The 27,996-nt window shown below is 37.2% G+C and overlaps 1 protein-coding gene across 1 annotated transcript in view; it reads left to right on the forward strand.

Annotated features, from left to right (window-relative positions):
• Nucleotides 1-27,996, forward strand: part of Dcdc1 (doublecortin domain containing 1) — a 402,846-nt gene that overhangs the window by 79,874 nt on the left and 294,976 nt on the right. Inside the window, exon 7 of the mRNA XM_036186665.1 lies at nucleotides 17,056-17,222. Within this exon, the coding sequence (XP_036042558.1) occupies nucleotides 17,056-17,222 (167 nt within the window). The remainder of the gene's footprint in view (nucleotides 1-17,055; nucleotides 17,223-27,996) is intronic.

Genomic DNA, 27,996 nt, shown 5'->3' on the forward strand with positions numbered 1-27,996 from the left:
GGCCTTAGTGTCTCTTTCTCTTAAAAAAGAAAAAAAAGTCTGTGTGCCATGTGCATGCCTATTCAAGGAGTACAGAAGAGGGCATTGGAGCCCCTGAGACTGAAGGCGCAGATAGATGGTTTTAGGCTGTCCTGTGGGTGTTGAGTATCAAACCCAGGTCCTCTGTAAGAGCCCAGTGCTCTTAACTGCTGAGTCTGCTCTCCAGCCCCTAGTGTCTCTTTGATGGTGCTGTTTAATAGCATGGCATTCCCATTCTTCTTATTAGTCTGCAACTTTTTTATATCTTAACTACTCTGGCAAATTAATACATTTTGATGAATCAGAAAAGCCACTCTTCCTGTCAAAAGCAAGGTTACAAGTCTCTTAGGACCTTTATGGGGGTGTCTTTTTAACCAGTTGTTCTTTCTTGAGGACCATTCTAGACCATGGAGGATTGTGTTGAACTTACTCCAGTGAGGCAGAAGAGTGTATCAATTAAGCAAGACCAAGGCCATTCTGTGGCCAACAGAATGCTCTTCCATTTTATATCTCATATCCAGTGACAATTTCCAAAATAACTATGCTGTGACTATTTATTTGTGTGTCTATTTATGCACATGGTTATGCATGTGTGCAAATGCACGTGTGTGTGTGTGTGTGTGTGTGTGTGTGTGTGTGTGTGTGTGTGTGTGTAGACAGGTGGTCAGCTTTGGCTGTCTTCCTCAGTTGCTCTCTATGTTAGGTTTTGAAGCAGTGTCTGTCATTTCATCTGGAACTCAGGAATCTAGACTGTAGTCAGCAAGTCTCTGGGCCTGCCTGCTCTACCTCTCCAACAGTGGGATTATAGGCACACCATGCAGCGCCCAGGATTTTACATAGGGAGCACAAACTTCAACTTCTTGTAGAAAGATCATAATTTAAAGGTAAAAATTCCACAAGAATCTAAACTATTCAAGTCAAGGCAGAAGTGGATTCCAGGCTCAATTTACCTTTGTGAATGAAATTTAGTAGAACTTCCAACTCCTGAAGTTAAGACCAAACGAAATAATTAGAACATCAATACCACACCCATCATATTCAGAATACACCTAGTACAAGAAACTGGACATTTCATCCAATATTACATTTCTAGGACCCAACAACTTGCACAGTTCAGACCCCAGGAACATGGCAAACTTTAAATGAAAGAGTGCAGATGTGAAGAAATATTCTTTCTGTCTGTCTTGCCAAGATGACAGTCAGCCAATATAGCTGGTCAGAATCTGTGGCCTGAGATATACCTTGGGAAGTTCTTCTTGTTAAGTCATGGTTTATGGCTTGATAAGTGTACAGTGTCCCCAGGAGAAAATTGACTGATGTACACTGGCTTCTATCTCAAACAGCTGGACAGAGTATGGTAAAGTATTCAGTGTGAATTCAAAATCCAGTTTATATAAGTAAACTGTTTCTATCAGTTTATAAAGTACATAAACTATATAGAAACAGTTTACATCAGATGTTGGATGGTTAATTAGCTTCTTTGAGATCAATTTCCTTATTTGTAAAATGGATTACAGTAATATATTCATAGGTTGTTTTAGGGATTAAGTAAATTATACATAAAGCCCTTAAATCAGCATTGTATAAGACTAGTTTTTATCATTATCACTATCAAAATCATTATTCTTCAAGAGGGCACTGGTAGTACCCCGTGCTTACAACGTTTGAAAGCTTGCCTGGGTGGGCACTCCAGTGTGGTTGCGTCTCTGTTCTCTTTTGTGAAGTGTTCCTCACATCCTAATGCTCATTTTCGTCTCTGCCACTGATTCTAGACCCATGCTGAACTCAGAGTTGTTCTTGTCTGGTGGCCAAGTGCCCAGTGTGTTTCAGAAACACCATTTTCACAAGTGTGTGCTAGCAACTGCCACATGGACCTCTGCCCAAGGAATCGTTAAAACTCACGGAACCCGCTTCAGCGGCATGGGTTCTTCCTTATAGTCACCCTTAACGGATCCACTCCATTGGCATGGGTCGTCCCTTATAGTCACAATCATGTCTGGCATAATAACTTCAGGTCAAGTTTTGAACTGAAACTGATATTCATGTTTCCAGTCTCATGTTCTCTAAGGCCTTGATGAGGACTGACCTCAATGCCTTCCTTTCCTGAATCATGGCGTCTCCTAAGCTGTTCAGTGTGTCTGGCTTGAGTTAGTACTTTGATCTGGTACTTTTCAATGCAGTGTTTCATATACCTGTTCTTTCCAGGAGAGTTTGGAGTTAGCCTTCTCTGCTGTAGTTACATCCCTTCTTCTCTTTTCCTTGGCTTCCTGCTCTGCTGTGGATATCACTCTGTGTAAATAAAGTTCTGATTGGCCAGTGGCCAGGCAGGAAGTATAGGCGGGACAAGAGAGAAGAGAATTCTGGGAAGTAGAAGGCTGGGGGGAGACACCGCCAGCCACCGCCAGGAGAAGCAACATGTAATGACACTGGTAAGCCACACGCCATGTGGCAAAGTATAGATTAACAGAAATGGGTTAATTTAAGATAGAAAAGGTAGATAACAAGAAGCCTGCCACGGCCATACAGTTTATAAGCAATATAAGTTTCTGTGTGCTTTCTTGGTTGGGTCTGAGCGACTGTGGGACTGGCGGGTAAGAGAGATTTGTCCTGACTGTGGGCCAGGCAGGAAAACTCTAACTACAAATGGCGTCCAACGTGTTGGCAAGAGTTTCCACCTAAAATCTGAGAAAAAAAGATTCTAAACCAGAGCTAAAAACAGCTTCCTAGTTATCTTTCTTAAGTTAGCGGCAGCCTGCGGGTTTGAGCTACTATGGCGGGTTCCTGGCGTGTGCGTCTGACCTGCAGTGTGGCGGGAATGAGGAGTCTACAAGCAACACTTTACTCTGCTGCATGGTAGATTTAGCCTTTGCTAGTTTTAAAAAAAAAAAAAAAAAAAAAAAAAAAAAGGTTTCTGGGCTATGCACTGCTTTGATAGAACTGCTTCTGATAGTTGATGGTACACATGACTCCAGACCCAGAGCTGGCGGTAAACTGTACCACCGCCATGTTGGGAAGCTGCGGTGGGCGGAGCCAGCAGCCACAGCGGTGCTTCAGTCTTATAAAGATGGATATTACACAGAGAATCTGGTTTGTCTTGTCTTTGGAATTTTTAACTACAGAAAAAGATTTGATCATAAAAGCTGTTGAGTTAAACAAATATGTAAATTTTAAAGGTACCTTGACTTCGAAATTTGGATATAAGGATATGTTGCTTTGGAAAGGAGTCTCTGCTTTTGTTTCCACAGAAAGCCAGAGGCTGTGGATTTGTTCCAGATTAAGATATATAAGGTTTGATCAGCCAAGACCACCTGAAAGGTCTCCAATGACACCATGGCCCAGATGATCTGACATCCAGAATGATTTCAAGGCAACTGGCTCAGAGGTTCACCCTAATGGACTACTCCATAATCCTAAAATTTCCTTTGTGTCCCCATAAGATACAGCGCCCCCCTCCAGCAGGAAGTAGTAAGAGAAACTATGCCCACATTCCCAAAATTATCAAGTTGGCTTTGGAGATGGAATTGGCTCACTCCTTCTCTAAACCCAGACATATTGCTAAAAGAAAGGGTTAAGAGATTCTTGTGTCCCAAATCAGAAGAGCCCTCTGGTGTGGGACAGAGAAAAACCAATATTTTTCTTTAAAGCAGGTTGATTATAAATGAGATCTCTTTCTAAAGAAGAAAGGGGAATATGATATAGATATAATAGGATGAAAGGGTAGATTAGGGAACTTACTTCTAAAGAGCAACAACTTGTTTAAAATGTTTTACATTGGTATAGATTTTAGTCTATTGATACAAACTTAAAGTTAATTTTGTTATATTATGTGTATATTTCTAATCATGTTTAAGGTATTATGTTTGTATAGCTCATTTAAATTGTAATGGATAATTAAAAATAGATTAATAACTGGTCATCTATGATAATCATACTCATAGCCATGTTAGTTAAGTCTTCTAGGTATACACAGAGATATTTCAGATAGACAGGTAATCTTCAAACACTTCAAAGGTCTACAGAATATGGCATTTAAAATTTAGACTTTCTGGACAGTGAGACATGTCTGCTCCTGGCAGCACCGATTTACTTCAGAGACAAGGATGGGCATTGAAGACACTTCATATCTTATCTTCACCTTGGCAAAAATAGCCATTTGGGCAAGAAACTGTTCTTGCCTGGACTGCTTGATCAACTGGACATGCAGGACCCATAGAAAGGTGACCACTGAACTTTGTTTGACAAAATGGTCCTTCAGGTTCCTGCTTCGCAGAGGAAACTGCCAGACATTCTACAGGACATTGAGAGAAGTGACCAAGAGACTCTAGCCCTGTGGGCTGAAGACAAATGCCCCAACTTTACAAAGGAACATTAGGTGACTGTCCAGGCTGCCAGCTGTCTCTGTCTACTCTTGCAAGACTCCTGAAAAATGCTTACATCCTTCTCCCGGTTTTCAGGTAATATTATATCCTTCTGAGGTCTTTGATGTGGTTGAAGACTAGATAGTTATAATTTCCTCAGTTATGATACAAGATAAGTTAGATATAAAACCTTAGACTCACAAATATAAGATAGATAGGATATCTTCTTTAATATTGTAACTGTAATTCTTGCTTGATAATTGTTTGTTATATGTAATTGTACTATGTAAAAGTTAAAACCTTCCTTTAAAAAAAAAAGAAAAGGGGAAGTGCTGTGGATATCACTCTGTGTAAATAAAGTTCTGATTGGCCAGTGGCCAGGCAGGAAGTATAGGCGGGACAAGAGAGAAGAGAATTCTGGGAAGTAGAAGGCTGGGGGGAGACACCGCCAGCAGCCGCCAGGAGAAGCAACATGTAATGACACTGGTAAGCCACACGCCATGTGGCAAAGTATAGATTAACAGAAATGGGTTAATTTAAGATAGAAAAGGTAGATAACAAGAAGCCTGCCACGGCCATACAGTTTATAAGCAATATAAGTTTCTGTGTGCTTTCTTGGTTGGGTCTGAGCGACTGTGGGACTGGCGGGTAAGAGAGATTTGTCCTGACTGTGGGCCAGGCAGGAAAACTCTAACTACACTGCTCCATGCTTGCACTATTTTAACATAAATCTTGAGGTTTTTTTTTTTTTTTTTTGCGGTGTCTCTCATAGTGAAAGACATGAAGACAATGTATTTTAAGCTTGCCAATAGTATCCTTTGTTCAAGTCCGTCTTACTCATTTTCACTTCCTTGAGGTCAATAATCCTTCTCTCACAGCCCGACATCTAATTTGGCTGTGGAATTCTTGGTCTATTACTCCCCCACCCATAGCATGATTTATCTGGTCTTTATCTTCCCTTTGTCTTAGGACCCAAGTTTGTGCAATGCTTTTTCTTGTGTAACTTATACCTATCTTCATCTCTAATTGTTTTATGTCCTGTCCTCATAAAAGAGTTCCAGTCATTTATACTCTAACTTGTCTGTAACATGAATGCCACCTCTTCACAGTTTTTAGTACTCAGCTTTCTCTGGAGAAAGGCTCAAGCTGCTTTCCAAGGACTTATAGAGAATCCTTTTTCTTTCTTTCTTTCTTTCTTTCTTTCTTTCTTTCTTTCTTTCTTTCTTTCTTTCTTTCTTCTTCCTTCTTTCCTTCCTTCCTTTCTTTCTTTTTAATAATTTTTTTTATTAAGAGATGCTGTGGTATTGTGTTCCCCAAAATATATGCACCCTAATAAATTTATCTGGGGTCAGAGAACAGACAGCCACTAGATACAGAGGCTAGAAAATGGTGGCACTCACACCTTTAATTCTAGCATTCCAGAGCCAGAAAACCATCTGTTCAAGCATATAGCTAGGCATGGTGACACAAGCCTTTAATCCCAGAAAGCAAGCCTTTAATACCAGGGAGTGATGGTAGAAGGCAGAAAGGTATATAAGGCGTGAAGACCAGAAACTAGAAGCATTTGGCTGGTTAAGCTTTAGGCTTTGAGCAGCACAGTTCAGCTGAGATTTATTCTGGATGGAGACACAGAAGCTTCCAGTCTGAGGAAAAGAAGGTCAGTGGAGGAACTGGCTAGGTGAGGTAGCTGTGGCTTGATCTGCTTCTCTGATCTTCCAGCAGTCACCCCAATAACTGGCCTTGGGTTTGATTTTATCAATAAGAACTTTTTAAGATTCCTGCTACAAAGAGATTTTTCTATTCATTTAACATACCAACCACAGATTCCCCTGTCCTCCCTCTTCCTCCCCTCCAGCCTTGCCCCTCAACCCACTCCACATTCCTACCTCTTCCAAGGCAAGGTCTCCCGTGTGGAGTCAGCAGAGCCTGGTACATTCAGTTGAGGCAGGTCAAAGCCCCTCCTTCCTGCACCAAGGCTGTGCAAAATGTCTCACCATAGGCAATAGGTTCCAAAAATCCATCTCATGCACTAGAGACAGGTCCCAGTCCCACTGCCTGGGAGCACCCTATACAATTCAAGCTAAACAACTGTCTCGCTTATCCAGAGGGATTAGTGCAGTACCATGAGGGCTGCTCAGCTATTGGTCTACAGTTCATGTGTCTCCACTAGTTTGGCTAGTTGTGTGTGTGTAGTCATGGTCTCAATGTCCCTTGCTCACATAAGCCCTCTTCTCTCTCATTGATTGGACTCTTGGAGCTCCACCTGGGACCCAATCATGGATCTCAGGAAATCCAGAGAATCATCAGGTCATACTTCAAAAACTTGTACTCCACAAAACTGGAAAGAAATGGACAATTTTCTGGATAGGTACCGTATACCAAAGTTAAATCAAAACCAGATAAACTATTTAAATAGGCCAATAACCCCTAAGGAAATAATAATAGTCATTAAAAGTCTCCCAACCAAAAAAAAAAAAAAAAAAAAAAAAGTCCAGGACCAGGTGGTTTCAGTGCAGCATTCTTCTAGAATTTCAAAGAAGAGCTAATTCCAATACTCTTCAAATTGTTCCACACAATAGAGATTCCTTTTCTTAACTGAAGAAGATAGAATGTTCTTTTTAGAATAAATCTCCCATTTATCCATGAGCCACACTTTGTGTTTATATGATTTTAAATCATGATAAGTTTGTGATAAATAAATTCAGAGTCAAGTTGGATTGCTGTAGCTTATTTTAAATGCTTGCAAACAAGCTGCAGGAATTTAACGCCAGATCTTCCACATTTCTGTTTTGGTCCATGATTCAATTTAACATAGTATATTTAATTTTAGCACTTGCAAGGCAGAGGCAGGTACATTCAGTTGAGGCAGATCTAAGCCCCTCCTTCCTACACCAAGGCTGCGCAAAGTGTCTCACCATAGATCTTTATATACATGACATACTCCATAAACTGCTAGCTTACTTCTTATATTAAAGAGCAATCTAACAAACTAACCCACAAAACATAGAGCTCCTACATATTAAAGTACCATCTGTGAGAGGTCACATTGCTAATCCCCCCATGCCATAAGTCTGTCTTTCATTTTGTTGTTGTCTGCCACTCAGAATCACTTACATTATTTCTCGAGTTCCTGAAGAATTTGGTCCCATAAGTATAACACTTTCTTGAATTTTGTAAAACATTACTGAGTTTATAGCAGCTGGTCAAAGGTGAGGTCAGCATAGGTACTGTTGAAGATTATTGTCTTCTGTTGGGGCAGTCTGATGTAGAAGTGTGCCCTTAACCTTAGATACTTGCAAATTTTTAAGTATATTAACTGTAATACAGCAATTTAAAAGTATGGTACTGGTGTGAGAATAGACAGAGAGATAAATGGAATTGCATTTAAAGTCTAGAAATAGCTTTGCACATCGATAGTCTGTGGTCACTTGGCTTGTGACAGAGACATCAAGATGCTCATCAGAGAAGAGTATTTTCTTCAGCCCTGGTGCTGAGTCAACTAGGTTTCCACATGCAAAGACTGAAGACAAATCTAATTTCCTATCTACAAAAATTATCTCAAAATAAATAAAAAAAATCCAGGAGCTGAAACTGTGAAACTCTTAGAAGCCAATGTAGGAGCAAATCTTCATGATCCTGAACTTGGCCACAGATTTCTAGACATTAAATCCAAAGCATGAGCAATAACAGAAAAACTCACAAATTTGACTTCATTGAATTGAAACATTTTTGTGAATCAAAGGATATTATCCATAAAGTGAAAAGACAATCTACATAATGGAATAAAATATTTTCAAATCACATATAATGTGTTTAATATTGAGAATATATGAAAAGGTCTTATGCTCAATTTCAAAAAGACAACCTAATTAGAAAAATGGGCAAAGAACCTGAGTAGACATTTCCACAGAGAAGATATATACTTGGCAATAAGCACAGAAAAGATGTTAAGCTTCCATAGTCATTAATCATTTTGGTATATATCAAAACCACAATGACATAGTGTTTTATAATACAGGAGGACTGTACTAAACCAGGCTCATACACACCTATGCACACAGAAAAAAGACAAGTACTTATGGATAAATATTTTTATGATTAAGCATTTGCCTTTCTTAGATTATTATATAGTTTTCTCATTTATCTTTACTTTCAAATTTTTTTTGAAATAAAAAAATTGGGTCTCTTGCTAAAGATGGATACCAGTGTTGGCAGTAATCATAAGCCTGTAAATGTGTCCAGTGAAAACACTGGCGTGGGTTAAGGCACCCAGCCAGTCAAGAGCCACTGTGGGCTAGAAGATGCAACCCAGGAAGGTCTGACCCCAAACTCATTGTGACTTTGCTTTGGCTTCAGGGTTCCTTAGAAATATCTTCAATGTCTCCCAGTGACTTTTAGGCATCAGACTTGGGCTGCTCACACTGCTTAGATTAAAAAAAAAAAATAGAGTGTGCTAGTAATCATTGATGTATATGTTCACTGCCGATTTACAGTGTTGAGAATATTGTTCAAAAGCCTGTTGGTGGCAGTTGGGTACTTACGGGACCATCACCATGGTCATTTCAATGTGAGGCTACACAACTGTGTAGGGTGCTGTGAGCATCCACAAAACAGTCAAATCTACATGTAGACTCAGGTTTCTGTTAGAAATGTCCCTTTGACATCTTTAAAACCTAGACTTTCTTATGTCTTCATTAAGATGTGGTCATCACTTCTAGCTTTTGTTGGGATGAGCAATATTTCATGTCCTACTAAGACTGTGTCCTCCCTCACCTCCCCGAATGGCTTTATTTCTTGTTTCTTAGCTGTTAAACTCTAAGACTAAAGAATCTGATTCTAATGACTCCTTCCTGATCCTCAAAGTTCATTAGGAAAATGTTGTAATAAACATAACTTCTAGTGGAGCAAACAGACGAATTGTTACTCCTTTTAAAAGGCTAGGACTCAGAAAAGATTTTTGTTCTCCCAAGAGTTTTTCAACAGAGAAAAAAATAGCCAACAAAGTATGTAAAATGTTTGGTATAGAAGATTCTGCTGTTTTGAAGCAAATAAGGAAAAAAAGAAGTTTCAAGAGAGAGTCTTTTATGGTAACCATTGAAACTATTAGGATTTCTTTAGTTTGTTGAATTTAAAATACGTTGTAACATATGTAAGTTACATCCTAAGTAAAGAATCTAAATGTAAGTTGTTTGGTGACTTAATGTTTCATGTCAAGGGGACAAAACTGCTTTACTGAAGGAAGTGACTCCTATATCTCCCTGAATTCTTCTAGCTGTCATTATTATCACTTTTTATACTTAAAAGGAAAAAAAAATAAAAAGACCGATTACATTTTTGAGATTTGTGCTCACATGGCTGATATAACAGTAGAACTTTGAGGTATCTTATGATTAACTTGTCTTTGTATATTAACTATGTATGTAATCACTTTGTGTACTTAATTTTCTGTCCAGGTCTGGCTATGTTTTCTATTATATCTTATATTTTTGGGTCAAAATTTATAATTAGCGGGGGTCAAAACAAGGTCTGAGTTAAACTTTTGGGGGAAAGTAACTATCTAGGACATTTTGAAAGGTTATTACTCCCAGGTTTTGTTAAATTAATTTATTGAGTTTTATATAGTATACTTTTAAAAAATTTACAAAGTCCTTTAAAATTTTACCCAGAGCCTTAAAGTTTACAAAAAGCATGCCTTATATATTCAGTTTTGCATATTGATATAGAGCACTGCCAATAAAATAGACAAGTATAATTAATTCTCAATATTTCTTAAGTAATCTTCAGGTTTGTACATACCAATTCAATTATTTTACATCAATAATAAAACTGAAACCTTTTAGATGTCCAAGAATTTGAATTCACAAAAAGACTTGCATTTTCAATGACACACACAATTATTTTTGTTGAGGGGAAAGGCAAGATTCAGACAACAGAATCCCAGCTTATTTCTATTTGTATAAATCAAGTCATTTAAATAAATGAATTGTGTGTGCTGACCTGGGCTACCAATGTGCTACTGGGGGTGTATGAAAAAAAGATGTGCATGGTGGTGGAAGCAGAAAGAGGCATAAAGCGTATTGGAAAACTACCAAATGTCCCCTGCAAATGGGCCCTATTCAGAGTCAGTCAGCGTGTGATGAGTGAAGTGGTTTTGAATATCGCCTTTAGAGTCCATGCTGTTACAAGGCCAGCCCTGAACATGGCAACTCTTATTTCCACACACAGCACCTCTTCACTCTCAATTTAACCCCAAAATCTGATGAACCCATTACTCCATACTTGATTTCATGGAACAAGGAGTAGATATAGTTACAAATGATCAGTCACAAGCCGTGAACCAATGCAGCAAGGCATTAACAATTCACACCATTTCGGTCCACTTGCTCAAGCAGAAGATGTGCCAGCATATTTAATGCACAGCTACTTCGTTCAGTTTAAGAAAAGGCATGACTCAGGCTGCATTTTCAAACCTGAGAAGACTTTCTAAAATGTTGTACTTCCTAAGCCCCAATGGTCTAACTCTCTTCCATGTATCAACAATTAAAATAACCAGGTATCCGGTAAAGGGCATAACATCCAAATCAAATCTGACTCAGATAAAGCCAATATGGCCCAAGACATCTCTCCTCTGGCACAGCCTATTTTGTTTGATCCGATCATACAAATCAACGTCTTTTATAGGAGTATTTCGCCACTACAGCCCCCACAGGCAATATGCCGTCAGTTTAATGGGATCACTGAAAACTGAAACAGCTGTGAATGATGGCTTTAACTATAACAACTGCTTGCTTGTCATTTTGTTCAGTGGGAAAAAATTCCAAATTTGGGTAGGCATTGGTATTTAAGAAAACGACTACTAAATTCTTTTTCGTAAGTACCATAGGGACAATGAGCTATGACATACAGCACGTAAACAGAAGTACACAGCAGCTGTTGTTCAAATGGGAATACACTGATACAGATCAAACAACACAGGAGACAGCATCTTCACCATCATTCAATCTTCCCAGAAAAAGCACACTTTTGAGTGGTGCCTAATGATTGGTCTGAGACTAGAGGTTTTCCAACTATTATTATCTAAATCCAAGGAAAGAGCATTCACACACACACACACACACACACACACACACACACACACACACACACCTTGAATATCCTTTGACAGTAGAACAGACTTTGCAAGTATACTTCCTGGCCTGGGAGGCAGTTGGAGCTGGGAATGTCTCAAGAACCAAGTTTGTTTTGTTCAAAGAGTCTTTTTTAGATAGGTCAACTTCATTTTAAAACCGTCCATCTGTATTAGTTGGGAATTTTCCAGTGTTTTAAAATTTCTAAACACTATCTTGTCCCAGTGAGCAGTTTGAGGCTTGCAGCTTGTATCACAAAGCATAAAGAAGTTTCTTTACAATTAATTGTGCTCTGGCAGTACTTTGCTTCTATAGAAACATGTACAGTGACAAATGTGAAAATTGAAATATTTTCAAAATTATAATTTTATATATTTAATTGGCATGGATCTTAATGTTAAATTGGAAGCAGGATGTTAAAGCCTTTGGTTATTTCCTAAGCTGGTTGAAAATAAATTAATTTCAAAACTTTTCATAGTGTGATTCAAAGAGCTTCTATTAATGTAAAATGTAAGATGTGTATCCCTCACCTATAAGTCTTGACAGAGCATCTAAGTCTGTCTCACTGACAAATTTCATGATCTTTGTGCTTGCTCTTGAGAGGGATTTTTGGCTCCTTGTTATGTACTGTTGTCTTTAGTATAATCAGGACCATTCAAACTTATTAACAGTGACAAGATTGTTTTAATGTGAGATTTTCCTGAAGTCCAAGACATTTGTTTGTATATTAACACGTGAACTCAGTGTGTTTGGAGGCCACAGAGGAAATTGCTTTTCCTTGTTCCTGCTAATTAAAGTTCAGTGTGTGCTTTTCCCTGCATGCTTCACAATGGGGCAGGGTAAACTTCATGATGGTCCTCCAAGAACTTTAAAACATACTAACCTCTCACCTTCTGGCTAGTTAACACTTTGTTGCTAAATCTCATGATTTTTAACATAATGTTGATTTTTCTCTATTATTCTCAAAGTAATGTTATAAGGACAATTGAAATAATTGTGCATGACCCACGTATGCTTTGAGAAATCTGCTTATGCTCATATTTATCTGTCAAGTTTTTAGCAGGCTGTAGGAAGTTACAGGTTCGGAGTGATTCAGTGTGCCTGCAACTCATGGTCTAAGACTCATCTATAAATGGTCTTCCGGTACACACAAAGCACTTCTTTTTACCAAACTAAAAGACATCATGACCTAATATAGCAACCAGCATGATCTGTTTATTCCACAATTTACATGCCATAGTTTAACTCATAAACCAATGTTGTTATTATTTGTTGAGTAAAGATAAAGTAAAACTATCCAAACAACACTGTGGCCTCAAAGTCCAAAGGATTTGAGATTTAGTGGAGGAAGGCAATGGGAAGAGAGAAGTTCAGGACTAACACTACTGGAAGAACAGAGACACTGTAGAAAATGTCAAGGAAGAGGAACTGTTTCTAAATAGATAACATGGGAAATGGTCCTTGAAGGATGAGAGTATATTGACTGGCAGAAAAGTCAGGGAAGAAACACTGCAGATACTATGCAGGACAAACGAGTTATAGGAATTGGACCTTTCACATTGTTCACTTTGGTTAAATGTTCCATTTTTACCCACCACCCTCAATCTTACCTATTGAGATCATTAGTTATTTTAGCATCATTAAATAATCATTAAAGACTTAAATATTATTAAACTATTAAAATGTACAAATATTATATTATTAAATTTTTAATCTACTTGAATTGGTAACCTGAGACAAGGAGGCAAACATGTTAAAAATCTTACAGCTTGCTGCCTCCCTGTTTACAGATAGAAGTTTCTCCATAGGCAGCTAGGCTTGTTCTGGGCAGTACTTCTTTTTCCTAATTACATGTACTCTGGCTGAAATGTAAACCCACCAAAACTGTTAGACTAATTTTAATTTTACCTGAAACACAGAATCTGTGATTTAAGAAAATGTATCCAAAGCAACTATCTATATTAAATTTTTCAAGTGGTAGAAATGATCTCAGCTTATGACTACATATATATTGATAAATTTAAGGAATGCTGGATTTTTAATGCTCTTTAACATACAGGGTTGAGGGTTTGCTTAATGAAAACCCTGAAAGGAAAAGTTCTTGTTTCACCAAGTAAGTAGGAAGTTGATAGAAGAGCTGAGATAAAGGCCTTCCACGTGTGAAGGAATGCATGTACATAGCCTTGCACACCAACATTAACCATCCATAAGGCCAGCTTCTTGTGGGGGGCAATATTTCTCAGCAACTCTTTGAAGAAAGTATATGGTTTAGAAGGACACAGGAAATGAAAGCCTGGAGTTTGTTCTGTCGACATGCAGGTCATGCTCCTTTTCAAGGCTAAAGCATATCGCTTGACCTTTCTAAATATTTTTCCTAATTTCTTGCACATATTTATGGGACAGGGTACAGTTTTTCCATAGAAACAGAAAAAAGAATAGTTCTACATAGAAGAAGAAAACCATTGGTTAAGAACTCTTATGAAGGATTGGAATGGAGGGTTGAGAATCTGTGGTTGGGATACAATGGATGAGAGAAGAATTAAAAAACAATCAAGCAAACAAAAAGAGAGCGCTTATGAAGCCAAGTGTGGTGTCTCACACCTGTAGTGCCAGCACTCAGGAGGCAGAGGTAGGAGAGTCAACAGAAGTTTGAGGACAACCTGGTCTACCACAGGAATTGCAGGCAAGTCAAAGCTACCTAGTGATACTTTGTCTTACATAGCAGCAGCAGCAGCAGCAGCAGCAGCAGCAGCAGCAGCAGCAGCAGCAGCAGCAGCAGCAGCAACAATAACAGCAAAACTGAAACCAGCACCCAGCGAAACAAATCCGATCTGTTATGAGCACTAAACTACAGTAAAAAGTCAGCCATCCCCACGTTAAAAACCTGTGGTCTGTGTTGAAAACTCAAGTGACTGTCCACAAATCAATTGTTCTTTTACGTTTCAAAGCTGCATCTTAGGCTGACTCATCTCTCCCACTGCTGTGGATTGTTCTGCCTTGTGCTAAATACATTTTATTTTCAACACAGCAGACAGGCTGCTTCACACTTCTTTCCTGAGTATTTAGACTATCGTTTTCTTCTGTTCTCTGTACCTCCCTGCTTAGTGGAAACACTGTTTGTTCTTGGATTGCGCTTCGTCTCCCTTTTCAGGATCATCAAAGTTACTAGTTTGAAGTGTCCCCAAAGAAAGAGGCTTCTAATCCCTAGTTCAGAGGCTAACCTTTATTAGTGCTCTCCTGGTTATAATGAGGACCTGCTTCCAGCAGGGAGAGGCTGGCATACTGAACAGATTATTCAACAAGTTCAGAGCAGATTCTGAGGTTCCTTAGATTCACAACCTGCTTGTGAATACCTCTTTCTTTGCTTTACTGTTTCTGGTTTCCATAGTTTTCCTAATTACGTAAATCATGTGGCACATGGGAGCAATTTTCTACTCACTATCAGTTCTGGCACTTTGCTATACATTGAAGTCTAATTTTTTCCCCAAGTTGTACATTTTTCTTAAATTGTTATGGAGATTACAAACTCTGAAAACAGTCATTTTGTGCTAGAAAAATGTAGGACGTGCTCTTTTGAAATCTGTTGGGCTGGCGTAAAGAGCCTGAACATTATTTTGTGGTGGGTATAGATGAATAAGACTGATGAACTTGACAGGATTTTCTCAGATTTAAAGTTGGGATTAACTCTAGCGTCTAAATCTTTTAAATTTACCACCTTGCTTCCTGGTTTATCTAACTTAAAAAGATTAACACCTACATTAAGTACTATAAGTAATGCTTTTCAGTGTTTAGAAAGTGTACTGGATTGAGTGAGTATACAATTAAAGCTGTATAAGTCAAAATGAAGAACATAGCAATCTATGGGCGTTGTGTTCACAAACTGAAAATGCTAAGGTTCCAAACTGTGTTTAGTTGTGCAAAACTGATATCAAAATGGACTTGTCTTACCTATTTTGCTTTTGAAAGATTGAAGACTGTAAGTCGTATTTCTCTCTTACTTTTTCTTTTATGGTAGTACAGTGTGTGTGTATATATATATTTATGTGTGTGTGTGTGTGTGTGTGTGTGTGTGTAAGACACCTATTTACTTAAAACCTATAGAGAAAAGTATTTGCTGTGAGTGTTGAAGAATTGGCCTGATAGAATTTTTGGAGTTAGTTTCTCAAACTGGATGACCAGATTTCACACATATTATCTGCAAAGTCGCCACATTATACGTTTTGATTTCATGACAGCAGGAGAAAATCTTAAAGCTTTGTCTCCAATATTTTTCCAAGCAATGAACACACTAGAATTTTAAGTTGTGCTTTGATAGGGAGTTGGAGAACACTGTGTCCTAAAATGCATGATTTCTTAACTAAGAGTAAGATTTAAACACCAGTAGCAAAGGCCATTTGCATAACTCAGCCTCTCACTAGCTCAGCTGAGCTTAATTGTAATTCAGTTTCTGCGTTGCAATGCCGGGCCTCTCTGTAAAAAATATGCAACATATAACATAACCAAGGGCCCAGACCTACTTTCTTTGCTTGTGATCTACTTAATTCATTTTTATAGCAGAAGTGTGTGTAAGAATAATATAGCCAGGATCTATATCTCTTTTACATGTTTATCTTTGGTATATATATATATATATATATATATATATATATATATATATATACATTTAAGTAAAGACCATGTTAAATAAAAGTGATACATATTTATTTCTTTCTGGGCCTAAGATTTTGTTATTTATTTCTAGCTTTTCAGAGAAAAATACATTTAGAAAAATATTAGCTAGCTGCCATGTCATTTGAGTATTTTACACTACAAAGACTTTATGAGCTAATCATGTGAAAAAGTGTATAAACATGTCTTTCAAGTTCACATGGATGTTACATTACAGGCCGCAAGTAAATATCTTTATGTGTTTACAAAACTCCTGCTGGGATACCATTCCTAAATCTACCACTAGCTTATATATTCTGGGTACTTGGAAACACAAAGGTATGAGAAAATCTTTGCTTAACATTCTCCCCTCTTATATTTAAACAGTCTTCACCCTGTTTCATGGGTTGCTTTAACAAATGTCAATGACAGGCCTGGGATAGGAAGGCTTATAAAAGCGAGGATTATATTTTATGAATAATTTCCAGATGTGATATTTTGAGCACACAGATTCCTCTATAGGAAGCGATATTCAGAAACAACATGGATCTTACAGTTCTATCAGGACAATGCAAGTATCTTTCGGCAAGGCTGGTTCCAACTCATCTGTGATAAATAAGAAGATAAGGCAATCAGTGCACACCATGACACCCCGTGCAGCTAGTTAGGCTCACTTCAGAACTATTCAGGTGTGCTCACAAAGCTTAGGAGACTTGCATGGGGGTGTCGCAATATAAATACATCCTTCATGGTAGCCACTGGTAATGCAGGAATTGCCTCTCTAAGACTTAACCGAGGTCAGACATAAATAATAGACGTTAAGAGTTAGCTGTGGTCTTGAGGCTGCATTCCAGGCAGTGTGTCTCAGTTGTGTCAAAGGAATTTTCCATTCTTCTCCCCAATAGTTCCTCTGCTTGAAAAATGCCTGCAAAATTCCATCACACCTTTGCGGGGACCACTTTGGGTCTCTAAGGGAGAAGGTTTCAGCCCTTCGGGTGCTAAGATGTACATCCAAGGAGTTCTTGGGGCCTTGTATCAACGATTAAAGTCTGCAAAAAATTATTACAAGCAGGTGAGTCATCCCTCTTCAAAAACTACCTTAATATATGTAAATATATATATATATATATATATATATTTCCAGATGTATTTGGTTCTATAGATTCAATGATTGCCAATGTGTTACAAAAGAACTGTGATATGTGTTTTGTGAGCTCAGTGCCTGTAAGAGAGCCAAAATGCTTGTGGAATCTTGAAGCCTGGGATAATGGGGCTAATTGTGTCTGTCTTTTGGTATGGGATGTCATATGTCTCATCTTTTCTCAATGCTTACTCTGTAAAGCAAAAGTAGATCTTTATGTGGAAATTCTAGAGTCAGTTATACTATGGAAGGAAATGAATGGATCCCCACTCATCTGAAGGCTTTAGAACCCTACTTTTTCCTCTTGGTGTAAACTAACCTCACTATTGTAGAAGTGGATCTAAAACTGAATCAGATTCTAGAGAAATGAATTGTGAATTAACTTAACCGCAAGAGTAACTTACTTCTCTCACACTTAGTTAACTTATCTATTTCAGGATCCAAAGTGTAGTTGAATTGGACTAAATTAAACTAGATTTTACCTTTTAATATCTGTGTATTCATTATATAGTTGTGTGTGTGTGTGTGTAAAGACAGATATTTTTGCAACAACTTTTGGGACACTTAATTTACTTAAAGAAGATTTATATTGTAAACAGAATGTTGCAATTTTGATAATAAAAAAGAAGTTGTAACATTAAAAAAAAAAAAAAAAAAACAAACCTTCCCTTCTAGACTTAAGTGAAACTAACCTTTCCTGTGTTAAGTAGGGATGAAGTTTATATTGTGAATTGGAGCTTCCATTTAAGAACTTGGCTCATTATCTCAGGCTACAGGCTGTTGAAAAATGAATATTTGAAAGCATCTCACTATCCTTTGCATACAGAGGAAGGGGAGGGAGGCATGGAATGAAAGTCTTGGTGTTCACACAGCACCTCCTGCTGTCTGCTCAGAAAAGGGCAGCTGAAGATGTGTGGAAGAAAGTTCATTGGAGTGTCAGAACTTCCAAAGGTGTCTCAGAGAAACTTTACAGGCAATGTGCATTTGGTTTGCTTTTTAATTAATTTCAGTGAACCAGGGAGGATTTATAACTACTATAGACAATTTGACCAAAAATTCAAACTTTTTTAAAATGTTTTATTAGGCTGTCATATACAAAAACTAGAATAATAACTTTGGTATTTCTTTAACTTATTTTATATTTACATATTAATGTTCAACATATATTGATATCAAATGGATTATGACTTGCTGAATTATAGTTGTTTATTTGCTGTTGTATACTTTGGTTCCACTTACTGGAGGGTTTAAAGTTATTTAATGCTTAAAAAAGCCTATGTTCTCTTTCTAATGCAAGAAAAGCACTGTTTAAGTAAAATCTGGAGATAAGCACTTTCTAAGTGTCATTGGAAGTGAGGGTTGAGGAGACAGGCATCTGGACTGCAGCAGCCTCTCTTATTTCTGCCGCTTAAACACTGAAACATCAAACTGGCCTCAAACATTAAACTTAAGAGCTCAGAACATTGTGTGTGTGTGGCGGGGGGAGGCCTTAAAGATTGCTGCTTTGATTTAAAGATTGCACTACTCAAAATGATTACCAATGCATTTTATTAAATTTTAAATGTAAACATGAACAAAATTTCACAATTTTAGTTTGTCCCAAGTTGTCTATTTAACTACTCTATAAGAATTTCAGTGTTATACTAAGTTTGAGAATCCTTAAAAATCTAGTTTCTTTGCTATTTCCAGATTTATCTCTTATTACATTGTAACAATGTTAAGCTTCACATTATACATAAGTTTTATAGTAAAGTGTACAAATAATGTCAAGGAAGAATGTCATGAATTTGCAGAAATTTTCTATTTTTTTAGTTGTGTTTAGTTATATATATTTTGTGTCTCTTTTCCATGGCTCTAATGTTTCAAAAACTCACTAGAGTGGTACTGTTACGATGCCACCATGGGCCAAGTGTTAAGCCTGACAATATCTTTATTTTATGAGGAGGAGTTCATATCAAATGTCCTCCTCAGCGTTAATGAGCTTTATTTGAACTGCATTACTTCATATGACCTTCCAGAAAGCCGTTTTTATATAGTGTTCTGTCTAAGTGTGTTAAGGAATTGTTAGACAGGTGACGTGTGGATGAATGATGGTTCCTATTTTGTTAACAAATCTTGAGTTTATAAAATTGTAGGACTGTATCACTTCTTTATATCATTTCCATTTATGCTACTTCTGACACCCCATGTGAAAATCATGCTGTTTTGTTGTCTGTCAAAATATAATGGATTTAAAATGTTGACGTTACCAAAGGAACTTCTCTTAAACAAACTGTTATATGATAACTTTAAAGGAAAAGTCAGGGCTACTGGTTTTGTATTTATGAGCCTACTCATTTTTTTCATTTTAAACTTTAGCTTGGTATTATAGCATGCAGCTGAATTAATCACATTACTTATGGTGGTCTCAAATATATACTCTTTGTGACTAATAAAATGAGATATTACATTTAAGACAGCTTAAAGTCACTTAGGCTTCCATTTATCACATGTATTTCCTTAAGAGTGGAAACATCTTAGAAATCACTGAGAGCTAAGCAGAATCTGCTTAATTGGTAATCTTTGAAACAGCATAAGCGCTTTCCGATGAAATGTAGTTAACACTTTTATCAGGGCCAGCTCCAGCTCATTAGCATTCTTGTTATGTACGGGTGCTGTTGGTGGGGGTGTTGGAGCAGGAATGCCATTGTGTCGAGTCCCAGTGTTTGGGGACAAACACTGCTGTGGAAGGAACGTGTGAAAAGGCCACAGTCTTGTCAGTGAATGAGCAAGGCTGTGCTTTCTGTGTGCTTCAAGCAGGGGAGCTGTCATTCATGGCTAACACAGCCCAACAGAGGCCAAAACACAAGGCTGCACTACCTCTTAAAATGATATTAGTGATTTTTAAACGCGATCTTCTTTATTTATGATCCTACACAGAGCTTTAGTTGCTGTCAGTAAACAAAATATGTCAGTCTGCTCAGAAATACTGTAAAAATGAAAAACGTCCATGGAAGTGTGCCAGGCAGCTACGGTAATTAGGGCTTGGAATAGCTGATCGGCACTGTGAAGGACAAACATGATTTGAGGAAAACTTCATCTCTGGAAGCCCCTTGTCTTCCTGATTTAGCTACTTCTTTGCTTTCTTCCCCCACAACTAACAAGTTCCTAGAGTTTTACATAATTAATATAGCACTTTGTCCTTTATTAAAAATATCATTTTTGGAAGGGTTCATAAGCTCTCTATTTTAATCATTTAAAACTGTTAATGACCCGTTTCAGTTATTAGAGCTTACACAATCACTCCTGAGTGTCAGACAGGAACCGAGGAAATGGCTGCTCCACCCTCCTGATGGGCGCCTTAACTCTGGGCTTGCATCCACCCACTGCTGTCGGACACCAGGTGCCTTTATCCTGTAACTCCGAAATCGCACCCCTGCATTTTTAGCACTTTGGAAAAGAGTGATCAATTTCGAGTTAAATTTTAGCTTATGTAAAACAAAATGGATAATAATAATAATAAAAAAACCCTCAAGTATTTCTTACAATCTGGAGGCATTTCCTAAACTTAACCTGAATATTTGAAACATACAAGCAGGTTCTTTTTATGTCTGAAAATGCAAGAAAGCATTCTTTAGTTTTATTTTGAAAATGAGTGCTTAGGTTATTTATATTAACTCATTACTTAGTCAAGTTTGTTAAGAACTATGATTTTGGTCTGGGTGACTTAAATATTTTTGTATATAGTTTTGTTTTGTTTTTTTTTTAAGGGAAAACTAATTTAAACAAAGTAACCTTTGTCAGTGTATTTATTTGCACTTTTAAAAAAGTTGAATATATGAGGCACTGGGTTGAGAAATCCAGACATTGAATTTCTATTTAAAAAATTAGTTTTCACTGATTAAATTGCAGTTATATTGTGGTTTTGCTTTATTAGCATATTATTAAATAAGGAAATAACTAAATAATTTCAGTATGTTCAGGTTTTACAGTTCAAAATTGAAATATATTTTATTAATATTCAAATTAAGATTTTCATAATCTTTTATATTTAAAAAATTTATAAGCTAAAATGAATAACTTTACCCATACTTTCAATATAATTTTTATAATTTTATAGTTTTATAATTAGATATTAAATATAACAATATTGTTCTCATCAAAATTGATCCAGCTCAAAATATACTTGAGTTGCATTTAGCACTGACAGAAATTTGTTTGTTAGAAAAAGAGAAGAAAATTTAATATTTCACTTTCATAAAGAAGTGTTTGAGACCTGTCTTCTTTAGATCCTTTGTTTAAGGTTGAAATCAGTCATTAGTCTTTGTCTTCTTACTGAGAGACTGCATCTCAGTCTCCCTTTATACTGTATGACCTGGACACAGCTAATCAAGTGAGAGTTACCTTGGGTTAGCCTTGCTGGGATGAAACTCAAAATGTTTGGCTTATGAACAACCTTCTTAATGTCCTTTGAAATCTCTGATGGCAGTCTCTAATCCTTACATGTGAGTCACCATCATGCCTATGAGAACAGAGTGCTGTCATTTTGAACATGTAAAACTCCTTTAAGGTTCTTACAGGGATTTTTTTTTTTTTTTTTTTTTTTTTTTTTTTTTTTTTTTTTTTTTTAGCATATTAGATTGTCCGCAGATTCTAGGGATTGTCGATTTTCCCGTGAAACCAAGCTACATTCTAGTTACTTGAAGTATTTTAAGAACCTTAAACTTGTGTCTTTTTCTAAGTGTCATGCTTTGAGCAGGCCTAACATCAGTTAAATGAAGTGAAAATTGCATTCTTGTCTTGATAGAGATGAAAATGGATTTCTGGTCATGAAATAGATGTAGTTGTCACTTTTTAAAAAGGTGTCAGCAGTTTGCTTCAGCGAGTAAGGTGCCAATTCAGTATGGCAGTAAACTTGTGATCTGAGCAATCAATAAAAGGCTTCAATAACTTCTGCTTCATTACACTTATAATAAGAGGCTATAGATCCACGGCACATAAAATGTTGATAAAGAGGATATGTGGGGATCGACTGGAACAATTTGGTGGAAGTACAGTAAGTGCAATATTGCCATCTAGAGTTTGTGCATAGGTAATTATTACAGAGGGGGAAATGGTCATGGAATAAAGACAAAGTGATACCTAAATACTTTTTATTTTCTGTCATTTATCTGGGACACATTTATCTTCACGGAATGTTTCATTTGACTTGTCATAAAGCAGTCAGGTCAGAAGGCACATTTTCAAATCTGTATTTTCCTCTAATTCTCTTAGAATTATATGACCATATGTCAAATATGTATCCCTGGCCCCAATTGGACTTTTTACTATGAAAACTCTTTATTAAATAGCTCACTTTTGGTGGATAGGGGTGGTGGAAGGAGTATTTTTGACAATCCAGTCATACAAAAACAGAGAAGTTTAATGGCATCTCAGTTGGGTGCTTCTCAATGAAAACCATTGCTTCATTAATATGAAACACTCATTCAAAATTAAGCCAGCTTACCTTAAAGTAGCAGCCCAGATACATTTAATCTAAAAACTATAAGGCTCATGCAAAGAATATAGACTTCCCTGCTTATATAATTAATTATGACCATTTTAATGAAGGATGGGTTCCATCTGGGGATTGGCTAAGACTATTTTTTAATTTTTCATGTGATAGCAATATTTATCAACTTATTTTTCCTGATCGATAAAAAATACTTAAATTATTTCATAACATATTTTGAAAGAATGAGTATGGAAGTTGTTTTTAAATGAAGCATTATTGAACCATTTTTCCATCTGTAGTTGTGGCTGCTTCACTGAAAAGTTTGTAACAACCTTTTGTAGGAGTTTTATATGCTTAAAACAGATACAGTAACTTCATGTGCCTGTGTATTGATTTAATAAGAAATCCAACTAGGGAGGATTCACTTCTTCCATGTATTTGATATATATGTATCATATGTATGTAACACACATACACATATGTATCATATATATGATATATACATGTATAAAACTTTGTTGAGCAAAGCCTTTAGAGTTCTTTGGGAAGAATGGTTTGGCATTAGCATATGAGCAATGCATTTCAAACATGCTGCTTCGTGTTTTGTGTTTTCTCATGCCTGTGTGTAAGTTCTACCATAAGAAAAAACAGACATGATTATGTCATTTTCATTTACTAACCACAATTTTATCCTCAAATATCGCATTTCATTTTCTCTGTATTTAACTTATGATAATTGTTAGAGACATCTATTTTATATCCAAATTCGTAGTCATACTGAGTAGAAGCATTTCATTTTGTAACCTCCAAAACAAGTCAAGCAAAATAAATCCAAACCCCTGAGAAACTTTCTTTGAGTTTTTTGACCACATGCAGGTATCATTACACACAACTCTTCAGAAATGGGGGTAAATTTACAGAGTCACAGCAGCAAAGTGAAAGTGTGTACTTGATAGATTCCCCAAACACTTTCAGCACACACAGGTATTGTTTGTAAGAAAACAATCATGCCGAGTCCTCAGCTGGTTAGAGAGGGCACAGCATTCTGTTTTCATCTGACATCCTAGCTCTTCCGCTGGCATCCTGGCCTTGTCTTCCACCCCTCCTCCCAAAGTAATAACGCTCGCCCAGAGCCTTCTGTGAATGGACAAGGATTTTTTTTTTTTTTTTTTTTTTTTTTTTCTCTTGAAGGACTAAAATAGTGTTGAGGGCACATTCTGAGCAGGAAGAAAACCACCTCTCTTGACAATTGTCTTGAAGTTACTGTTGCTATTCATATGGACTAATACTGTAGATGATTGCTACTAAATATCATTGGTTATTAAGAAGTCTGGCAAATTGTTAAAGAGAGACTCTTTTTTGTTGTTATTATTATTCTATGAGGAAGGGTCTTTCACAGCCCAAACTGGCCTCAAACAATGACCTTAAACTGCTGATTCTCCTATTCCATCTCGGAGTGCTGAAATTATATGTATGCACCACTATACCAGGCTTTATAGGGAGAATCTTAAGTGGAAACATTTTTGGGATCATTGCTTTTCTTTATTTTATTCAGAAATAGACATTGTTTCCATCTCACCTGTTGGTAATAAACATCTATTGTTAAAACTCCAGCTGTCGGCTGGGCGGTGGTGGCGCACACCTGTAATCCCAGCACTCGGGAGGCAGAGGCAGGCGGATCTCTGTGAGTTGGAGGCCAGCCTGGTGTACAAAGTGAGTTCCAGGACAGCCTCCAAAGCTACAGAGAAACCCTGTCTTGAAAAACCAAAACAAAAAAAAACAAAAACCAAAACCAAAAACCAAAAACCTCCAGCTGTCAATTTGATGCAACCCAGAGTCAATTGGGGGTCGGGGTGGGGGATGGAACCTTGAAGAATTGCCTTCACTGGATTGCCTTGTGGTCACATCTGCAGGACATTTTCTTAACTGTGAATTGATATAGGAGGGCTCAACCTACCATAGGCAACACCAGCCCTAGGCTGGGCTGTATGAGAAAGTTAGCTGAGAGAGCCAGAAAGAGGAAGCCTGTAAACTGTGCCTCCATGGTCTCTGCTTCAGTTCCTGCCTCCAGGGTCCTGTCTTTTGTTCCAGCCTTGGCTTCTTTTGGCAATGGACTATTTTGGGATGCATAAGCAAATAAACCCCTTTCTCCTCCAAGTGGCTTTTGGTCAGGATGTTTTTATCACAGCAGCAGAAATCAGACCAGGAGAGCCATCTTACAATAAACAGCTGATTTTCAAATTTTATATATATATAATAAAGATGGAGATGAATATAACTATGATTTTTATCTAATTTTCTAAAGCATAATCATTTATGGAGAGAGAACATAGCAAAATTAATGTATCAACATTTAATATATGTCACTGAGAATTAAAGGTTGAAAGTTCAGAGAATCATGTCACAAATAAAAGGCACAGTTATGATCAGAAATTCCATGACTGTCACATTGTAGGTGAGTTGCATACTGTAGAGTGGTACAGGATGAACATCCCTTTCCTGAGGTATTTGAGACTAAAACTGATTTAGAGTTCAGACACATTTGAGTTTTTTATATGCATATAAACAACATGATATCTTAGGAATAGGACCCAATTTTAAACATGAAATGCATCAGTGTTTCGTATATAATTCATACACATAGCCTAAAATGAAATTTATGCAGCACTTGTACTGCATTCTTATGCTGACTGTGAACCACCAGGAGTAGATTTTTCTGCCTGTGATGTTCTTCGGCACTCAGAATGTCTTGGAGTTTAGAATATTTCTTGTTCATAGTTTTGAATTAGGTGTGTTTAACCTTCACTCTCCAATTCACCATCCTCATGTGGTCTTTACATTGACAGAAGTTAAAATTTTAGAAAGTGAGAATTCACCTTTTCAGTCTTACTGGCCACATTTCAAGTGCTTGATAGCTACATTGTCACTTGGAATTTCAAGTGTTCTCAAAGTAAGAAATTGATTCTAATATTCCACTTGTGCTTCTGGCACTGGATCACTTTTTCCATAAGTAACAAAACAGTGGGAAGTCATTTAACATTCATAATTAATTTCAATGTTGGGGTTGGGTAGATGTTACTGTTTGAATCTGAAATGTCCCCCAACACAATCATGTTCTGTATGCTTGTCCTCCAGCTGAAGACATTCTTGTGAGAGGCTGTGTAATATCGAGGAATTGAGACCCAGCTCATCACCAGGGGTGGGCCTTGGAAGCTGATACCGGGCATTCTCTCTGCTTCTTGGTTTACCACTATGTGAACAGCCTCCAACATGTTCCTGGTGCCTTCTTCACCAGGCTGGCTGAAACCATGAGCTCAAATAAACCTTTTCCTAAGGAGTTTGTTAGATAGTGTTGGCACAGTCACATGAAAGTAACTAAGACAATAGATACATCACTCTAGTCTTCCTTCACAAACAAAACAGAAATCGGACAAATAGCACAGTGCTCACAATCTGTTCACTATCTAGTCACCAAGAAGACACATCTTCATGTTCTTCAGTGTCTCTGAGGATCTTACTTACAGTGTGACACCTTTAGAGACTATGATTCTGCTAATCATTAAATTCACTTTACCTTGTTTGGTTAGTAAAGATTGCCCATCTCCCCCAAAGGAAATGATTAGAGAAACAAACCCAGCTCACTTGTTGAGGTTTCCTTCTGTTGCATGTGTGTTCATACTAGGAACTAGGGATGTGCGAGCAGGAAAACTGTCCAATGTTTGCTTTAAGAAGCTTGCGTTCTTGTTTTGTTGACAAAATACCTGTGATAAATTTGTGAGAAATATGCGCATTAGTATATAATTAAGTGCTAAAATATATGATTTAGATGCTATGAATTATGGAAATTCACATAAAGGAAAATCAATGCAAAACTAGAATCAAGGAATTTTGAGGTTGAAATTAATTTTCCATGCCAAATAACTCCAATTATGTCATTTTATAGATAATAACACAGTAATAAAGTTTACCTCATTAGATTGTTGAGAGGATTAAGTCATATGCATAAGACTCATGATACAGTATCTGGAATATAGTTACACAGAATATGGTTAGTAGGGATTATCCATATTCATCGCTTTAGTATTAACACTGTGGTTAAAGTATTTGATATCAAGGTAGTAAAGTACTTGTGTGAGGTGAGACAGGCAGTGGTCCAATCACTTGCTGTCACTTTTAGAGTAGGTGAGGGAGGTAAGAAGGGTTGGAAAGGAGGACACAGATAGCCATGGCATGAAGACCATGGTAGATAACATATTTCCAGACACCTAATACTTTGGTCCAAGATAATGAAAACTTACCAGAAATAAAGTTGGAGGGCTAGTTTACATTGAAGCAGTAAGGGTAATGTAGAAGAAATAAGGCCTCTTCAAGGATGAGAATGCTCTACCTTTCAAAGGTTCATGGTACATTAAATAAAAATTGTCAAAACATAACTTTAGAATCATTAAGTATATTTTACATGATTATACTTACAATTAATTCTATCAAGAAAATTCCCTAATATACATAATTGCTCAATTTACATAGTAACTAAAATATTTATAAAATACTGATTTATAACCTGTGTAGGTGATAGTTTGGATGGGTCAAAGCTTTAGAGGAATGTCTTCTACAGTTAGTTATCTTGTCACTGTGTCTTTGGGGTATTTATTAGTCAGGGTTCTGTAAAGGAGCAGAACTGATAGAATGATTCTATATTTACTAAAAGGAGATTTTTTTGTTTTTTAAAAGAAAGGCTATGGGCTGTGGTCTGACTAGTCTAATGAAAGCTGTCTTACTACAGAAAAGCAAAGAATCCAGTAGTTGATCAGGTGAGTGTCTCAGCTTGTCTTCAGTCAACATTGGGATTGTGAAGAAGTTGATTAGAACACCAGCGAAGGAATGCATCTGCATCAGGGTGAATGAGCTTGCCAGTGAGGGTGAGGACAAGCAGGCAAACAGCAAAAACTTCCTTCCTTCATGTTCTTTGATGTGGGCTGCCACCAGATAGTGGGGCCCAGATTTAGGGTGGGTCTTCCCACTTCAAATAAATGAACAACAACAACAACAACAACAACAACAACAAATCCCTCACAGGTATGCCCAGTTCCTTGGGTTTTAGTTGATTCTAGATGTAGCCAAGTTGACAACAATGATGAGCCATCACAGTATAGTTTTATTCACAGATAATGATAATAAGATGTTTGCTACCCATTCAAGACAGGTTGGAAGTCCTGTCTTCAACCTGGGAAG

The sequence above is a fragment of the Onychomys torridus genome, chromosome 4 (assembly GCF_903995425.1).
Source record: "Onychomys torridus chromosome 4, mOncTor1.1, whole genome shotgun sequence".
Lineage (NCBI taxonomy): Eukaryota > Metazoa > Chordata > Mammalia > Rodentia > Cricetidae > Onychomys > Onychomys torridus.